The sequence below is a fragment of the Mustela erminea genome, chromosome 7 (assembly GCF_009829155.1).
Source record: "Mustela erminea isolate mMusErm1 chromosome 7, mMusErm1.Pri, whole genome shotgun sequence".
NCBI lineage: Eukaryota > Metazoa > Chordata > Mammalia > Carnivora > Mustelidae > Mustela > Mustela erminea.
In genome coordinates this window covers 77,123,328-77,130,963 of record NC_045620.1, presented here as the reverse complement: position 1 = coordinate 77,130,963, position 7,636 = coordinate 77,123,328, and the positions used below count along the sequence as shown (strand labels likewise).

The window sequence follows — 7,636 nt, the reverse complement described above, 5'->3', positions numbered from 1 at the left end:
CCTCCATGTACTCAAGTGTCTAAATTTCTCTAAGTTAACTTTCTAAGTTTTTAATGAGGTCCAATGTTATTCTTGCAATCCTGTTTTTGGTGCTTCGTCACATTTTTCCTGCCTATCATTCTTACATCCTCTTGTGTGCTGGGCCAGCATTAGTCACCTGGAAAATCTGCATTCCACCAGGAATCACTTTTGCAACTATATCTCATTGCACTTTGCACATTGTCTTCTGAGTTGCCAAGATAGTTTCTATATTTGTTTTCAAACATATTTTTCTATTTGACTATTAGTTACTTGGTGAAAGGAAGGGACTCCATTTAAATATTTTACATCTTCAGAAACTAGCCAAACTCTTCCATATATTAGAAGCTTGAGGGGAACTTGGCAGGCTCCATGTGTAGGGTATGCATCTCTTAATCTCAGGCTCATTAGTTCAAGCCCTACATTGGGTGTGGAGCCTACTTAAAATAAAATTTTTAAAAAAAGAAGAAGAAGAAATTTGCAGGAAAGATAGCTGTAACGTGCCAAATATCCATTTTCTTTTCCAGATTCCAAATTTTACCACGAGCCATTGCTGCTAGAAATAAAGGCTATATTCCCAATCTCCAAAGAAGCAAGATGTGATCAAATAAATATAAGTGTTGGGAATGAATTCTGGGAATGTTCTTTCAAAGAATCTGGGTCAATTGAGAGAAGCATCATTCTTTATGCTTCTGTTCTTTCTTTTTCATTAGGTTGGCAACTCAGATGTGTTCTACAGAACTTTAGGAGCAATCTTGACCTTAAGAATGGAAGCCACATGGTTAGTCAGTGGAATAGGCTGTTAGATGAAAAAGACAGGTCCAGATCCAAGAGGCCATAAAGATAATGTAGCAGATTGGAGAAGGCTACATTCATTTTTTTTTTAACATGAAAAATTAAATCCTTGAATGTTTATGTCACAATATCTTGGTGTTCTATTACTCTCAGTCAAATGCAATCTATAACTGACACACAGATAAATTAAACAAAAAAAAGAGAGAGAAAAGAAAGGAAACAAAAATGTTGTTAAATGCAACATTCATTTTTGTGTGTGTGCAAGATAAAAGAAAAAGGGGGTGATGACAGTAAGGGGATTTTTATTTAGTACATGATCCTCACCTGGTTGTTTGGCCAAATAACAAAAAATTAACAAAACATCCATGAAAGTACCATTGTGGCAACATTGTGATACATGGGCTGTCATTTGACAGAGTTGACTGAATTTTTGGAAATGATCTCTTTTGGCTTTTAGAACACTATCATCAGCAGTGACAACTTCTAATTGTATGATTCTTTTCTTTGTGTTCCTCTTTGCCTCCATTTCCTGCACAAGCTTTCAAATGCTATAGCTCCTTAGAGTTTTATTCTTGACCTTGTCTCTTCTCATTTGTTAATACTGTTTCTGAGTGAGCTCCTCAGCTGACAGAATATCAGCTACTAGAATTATGGGTTTATGGGTCAAGAACTAGACCTGTATGTCTAACTCTCTAGTGAACATCCTTTAGGAATTCAGAAACACCTGGGGTACTTTCATTCTCTGTCCCAGCCAGAGATCTCAGACTGCTCCTCCTAGAGTATCCCCCCTTTAGGTTAATTCGTACCACTATCCTTACCTAAGCTAAAATCTTAACTCCAACTTTCTCTCTCAGATTCTTTACTAATCATTCATTAATTGCTACCTTAGTAATGGAGGATGGCTTTTTTGCTTCCTATCTAGAGGCTTTTGAATTAGATTATTTGCTACCGAAATAGCCTCAGTACCAACTTCCTGCCCCTGATTTGTTCTTCTCATAGCTCATTCTGTACTCAGCTCATGGCACCACTGTCAATTATCTTTAAAAAAAGAAAAAAAAAAAACAATAAATTCAAATGTGGCCATGTGTATTGGTTGCTTATTGCCTACAAACCAATGTTCAGATCCTTTGTCATGTGATGAAAAGTTCATCATGTTCTATCTTCAATGATAGTTTTCATGCCTCAGCCAAGCTGAACTTTTTCAAATCCTTTCATGCTTTTTGAACCATTCTTTTGCCTCTGCCTAGCAGTTCTTTTTCCCCTTTTCTTTGTCTCTTGTGTTCTTTTTCATAGTTCCAAATTCATATTAAAATCTGCTTTCCCTGCACTGCCTTATAGTTCACCTAGAGATTTGGCTGTTTTCTTATCTGTGGTATTGTAAACTTCAGGATAGCACTTACAACACTATTGTGTATAGTTTATTACCTGTGAATTTATGAGTTTGTCGTCCATACTGAACTTGAGATTCTTGAGGACTTGGGCATTTTTTAAAGTATTGCTCATCATATTTTTCTGAGATTTAAAAAAAGATGCTCAGCATAATAATTAAAAAGATCTCTCTCTATCTCTTTCTCTCTTTCGTTTCCTTTTTTCTACATGAAGGACAAAACAGAAGTGTGGTCAGTCTCTAGATTTACAAGCCTGACACTCAGCAATGATGCACAGGGTTGTAAATTTTCCTTTAAAACAGATTTTAGGAGATTTTTACTGGGCAAATATGACACAGAAAGGATGCATATGCATGATGTTTTGCAACTTCTGAATGGACCTGTAGAAACTATGTACAGCCTTTATTAAAGTAAAACTCATTTATCTCAGTTTAAAGATTGCATGATTAAGCCCACTGCTCTTAAAATATAACTGTCAAAGAAAACCATACCTATGGGTCAATTTCATGATTAGTATGACATTTCACTGTCCATGGAATTTAAAATGGGTCTTTTCATCTTAGTTTCAAAGTTTGAAGAGGCTGATCTGGGAGTTTTACTTTTGTCTGCACTGATTGTATTGCTTCTTTTGAAAAAGACTACATTTTTAGCTTTGAAGTCTAGAATCCTGATTTAGTCAAAAAAGAGGATAAGAGAAACAGCTTCAGTTGGGTTTTCATTTACAGAACAACCTGACCTGATTTTGAAGCTGAGTGAGGGGGAAGGAACTAATTTTCAATCTCTGTTAATACATTTGGATGAGTAGGGCACTGTCTCCCCAAAAATGGGACCAACACATATTTCAAAAAAGCTAATAGCAATCATCCACAGTTATCTTTTTAATCATTCCAAACCTCTGACATATATTTGAAGAAAAAAAAAAAACACCAGTCATTAGTAAGTCCTTATGACTCTTCCTCAAATCAGTCAGTTCCTCTATAAACTAGCGATTTCCTCAGTAATAACCTCTGCCATTCGTGCTCTAAAGGAAAGCTGGAAACATTAAAATGAAATCAAGAAAGAAATCAAAATGTGCAACAATACTTTATCAGATATGAAGTCATCCTTGTTTTTTAGCTTGATAATAATAGGAGTTATTTCAAGGAACACCCTATTTTACAAATAGACAGCTTTGGCCCCTAAAATGGCATTTTATTACACCCGAATTTTCTGTTTCTCCTCTAACAAAAGTTACTACTTTTGTATCAACAAAAGTATATCACCACCCATATTATAGTAGCTGAGGGATAAATGATCATTTGTCAAACAGCGATTCATAATATCTAATATCATAGATTTTTTTGTCCCATAAATTGAAATATTGAAGGTAAAAGAAAAAGAGAAAACAATGTTTGAGAAATAGAATACAAATGTATTATATTATTATATTATGTTATTATTATATTGCATTTTCCAGCCTGAATTACAATGCTCAGGGATGAAAATATATATTAATAAAACTTTATGTTCAATCATATTGCATGTGCATTATGAGTGTCAAAAATATGTTTTAAGAATCAGAATTTTGGAAACCCATGTATTGTTATAGCTTAGAAATTGTGCTCTTATATACATGCAGATAAGTGATAACCTTTAGCAAACGCTAAAAAATAAAAAAATGGATACAGTTATATCTTTTTTAAAAAATATTTTATTTATTTGTTTGACAGAGAGAGAGAGATCACAAGTAGGCAGAGAAGCAGGCAGAAAGAGAGGAGGAAGCAGGCTCCCTGCTGAGCAGAGAGCTCATGCGGGATTCCATGCCAGGACCCTGAGAACATGACCTGAGTCGAAGGCAGAGGCTTAACCCACTGAGCCACCCAGGCGCTCCACATACAGTTATATCTTAATTTAGATTTTATTCTATTAATATAAAGTCATGCTTCTTGTCACTTGAAGTATCTATTGAATTACATGTCTTAAGTGAATAGTGTAAGTATTCCTTAATGAATAAACTTTTTAGACTGATGGACTGAACAGACAAATGGGCAGTGGTCAGACCATATATGAAAACAGAACTCTGACCCACAACCTTCAGCAGCCAGGCCACAAAGCTGAACCACTCTGTGTAGTGGCCAGTCCAGGAAGCCAAACAATAATCTTATAATGAGTGCTCCCAAGTGGCCAAGACTTGATGAATAACTGATAGCTTCCCTAAGTTTTGCCCATACCTTAGATTTAGGACCAACTGGAAAAAAACAGTTATGCTCCCCTGACCAATGACATGAATGTTAATTTTAATTATCCTGGCTCCAGCTTCCCCATGCCAACAGTTTTCAATCAGAACATTCCTGAAGATTTCTCCCTCTGTCTCTCTTGTTCTCTTTTTATAACTGTGAATCTTCCCACTCCTCTGTCTTCCTTTGGGTCTTTGCTCAATGCAACTGATGGCGACTGACTTCCTTTCTATAGCAAGGTCATTGATTGTCTTCATTTATTTACATAGAATCATTAAGGTCTCTTATTTCTTGCTCTGCTTCACCATTGTTAAATAACTATTGTAATAAATATATTGTTTGTGATTTTCAGAAATGCTTTTTAGTGTTTCACATTATATGTGTATATCTGTGAATCTATTGTTTGGCAGGTGTTAAAAATTCATATATTTATTATCATACAACAATCCTTAATTTTTTCAATTCATATTATTTACAAATTCCTCATATTAGTAAATGTAGTTGATTTTAACTACAATATAATATTCAAACCTATGAATATCTGGAGTCCATTATTCTTTTAAGGGGAATTTAGTTTTTTTTCTACTTTTGGATATTATCAAGAATACCTCAGTAAATTTCCTTGTACATTTCTTCTTGTCCACATTTCACTTGCAGGAAATTTTTCTAGTGTCCATACCTGTGGTAAAATTGCTGGGCCGTTGAATGTGGGTTTTCTACCTAAATTTAATATTATAAAATTACTCTTAAAGTAATTGTATCTGCTTACCCTAAAATTATCTGCGTGTATTCTTTATATCCTTAGGCTTTGTAAATTTTGCTAATCTGATAGTTGTTAAATTCTATGCCACTGATTTTTAATTTGCATTTCTCTAGTGAAACTGAGCATCATTTCATATACTTATTAGCAATACGCACTCTCTCTGGAAGAAATCATTTGACCATTTCCTAGTGCACATTTATTCTTTTTTATATTGGTTTATAAAAGAAAAAATTTCACTGGACAACATAAGCTAGCAAGAAAGAATTTTTGCATGAATATTGCATTAGGAGAAAGAGATTGATTTTAACCCCACTGAAACAAAATAGGCAAGTTTTTAAGCCTTGGAATGAGTTAGTGGAAAAATACTAGAGGACATAATAGGGGGGTTGATCGGTGTACTGAGGTCATCAGTGTTTTCTAATTGGAGCTTAGGGAAGTCAGGTTCCTACCTTCCCATAGGGCCTGGGAAATAGAGGAGGTGCTCTTTCCTTGGATGATTACATTTCAAGGGGATGTCTCTCTTGTCTTTGAGAAAGACATCCCTTGGTTCTAGAATTGGAAGAGGGTGAGGAAGATTTATATCTCAAAATTCTGAGAAAGAATTTATAACGGCAAGTTTTCTAAAGTGATGTTCTAAGAAAAAAAGAGGCCAGGGGCCTATAATCAGGAAGAAACCAATCACATGTTTAGTTGAACTGAGGGGAATATTAGGCCCTCTTGTTCATTACTTAGAGGAGTTAAAATTCTACGAACATTTCAGTGGGTAGAAGACATGAACAGACATTGTTCCAAAGAAGACACACAGATGGCTCAACATTAAGGATCATCAGGGAAATATAAATCAAAACCACAATGAAATACTACCTCCCACCAGTCAGAATGGCTTAAATTAGCAGCACAGGAGGCAACACATGTAGGCGAAGATGTGGAGAGAGGGGAACCCTCTTACACTCTTCCTGGGAATGCAGAGTAGTGCAGCCACTCTGGAAGACAGTGTGGAGATTCCTCAAAAAGTTAGAAATAGAACTGCACTGCTAGCCATTTACCTGAAGGATACAAAATTACAGGTTCGAAGGTACACACCCTCCTGTTTATAGTAGCACTATCAAGAAAGAATAGCCAAATAATGGAAAGAGCTCAAACATCCATCAACTGCTGAATTGATAAAGAAGTAGTGTGTGTGTGTGTGTATTTTTTTTCACTCTTAATATCACTTTTATTTAATATGCACTACGTGCACATGATGTAGGCTGGGAAACAATCTATGCATTAAAGACAAGACAGACTGGTACTATTGCCAAACATGCACTGAGTCAATTAGGATGTTGCTCAAAGTTCTTTATACTTAATGGTTTCCATGAAAATAAGTGCAGAAGCAGAAATATGTATACATCCCAAAGCATCTTCTTCATTTGGTTTCCTGTGCTTTCTTTGCATTCTGTTTTTCTTTTGCCTTTTCTACTAGTGGTATTAACTGTTGGTGTTCTGCTAAAGTCTTTAATAATTCCATAATGAAAGGCTGGTAATTATACTTCCTTCTGATATTTTCAATCTTGTATCTTTTTAGTGTCTGTACTTCTTCAATAAGAATCCCGTTTTTGGCAATCTCTGACTGAATAGCACTTAACACATTGTTATCCTGGTTTGTATCCCTGGGTTCCTCAGCAAGTTGTCTTTGTAACTCTGCTATCTTCTGTTCATATATCATTTTTCTGTCAAACACAATGGCCATTAAGTTAAATCAAATTTTACCTTCACTGTACTTTTGTATCCTTTTTGCTATGACTGGCCTCACTGCGCTGATCCCATCATCTTGATTGCATGCACTTAAATCAATTATAAATATAATTATAAATAAATACACACACACACACACACACGTGTGCGCGCGCACGATGGAATATTACTCAGCCATTAAAAAGAATGCAGTCTTGCCATTTGCCATGATGTGAATGGAGCTAGAGTGTATTATGCTAAGTGATAAAAGTCAGTCAGGGAAAGATATACCACTTGATTTCACTCATATGTATGATTTAAGAATCAAAACAGATGAGCATATGGGAAAAAAAAAAGAGGGAAGCAAACCATAAGAAACTCTTAATTATAGAGAATAGACTGAGGGTTGGTGGAGGGAGGAAATGGGGGGATGGGTTAAGTGGGTGATGGATATTAAAGAGGGCACTTATGATGGGCATGGGTGTTATATGTAAGTGAAGAATCATTAAATCCTGAAACCCATATTACATTATCTTTTAACTAACTGGGATTTGAACAAAAACTTAAAAGGAATGGAAGAATTGTTACAAAATTGATTTTCATGGTAATTAATTCCCTATATGTTTTATTTATAACTTTGAGACCAAAGTATACATACTGTACAAATAAAAAAAAATCTATATACAAATCCTTTTCTGATTATCTTTTAATCTTTTTCATGACATCTTTTTTATTACTGC

At 35.1% G+C, this 7,636-nt stretch overlaps 1 protein-coding gene across 1 annotated transcript; it reads right to left on the bottom strand.

Moving 5' to 3' along the window:
• Positions 1-6,543: 6,543 nt before the first annotated feature.
• On the bottom strand, positions 6,544-7,012 carry LOC116596530 (ubiquitin carboxyl-terminal hydrolase isozyme L5-like). The gene has a single exon (XM_032353771.1). It carries the CDS (start codon positions 6,910-6,912, stop codon positions 6,589-6,591), a length of 324 nt encoding a protein of 107 aa, XP_032209662.1. The 5' UTR covers positions 6,913-7,012; the 3' UTR covers positions 6,544-6,588.
• Positions 7,013-7,636: the final 624 nt, after the last annotated feature.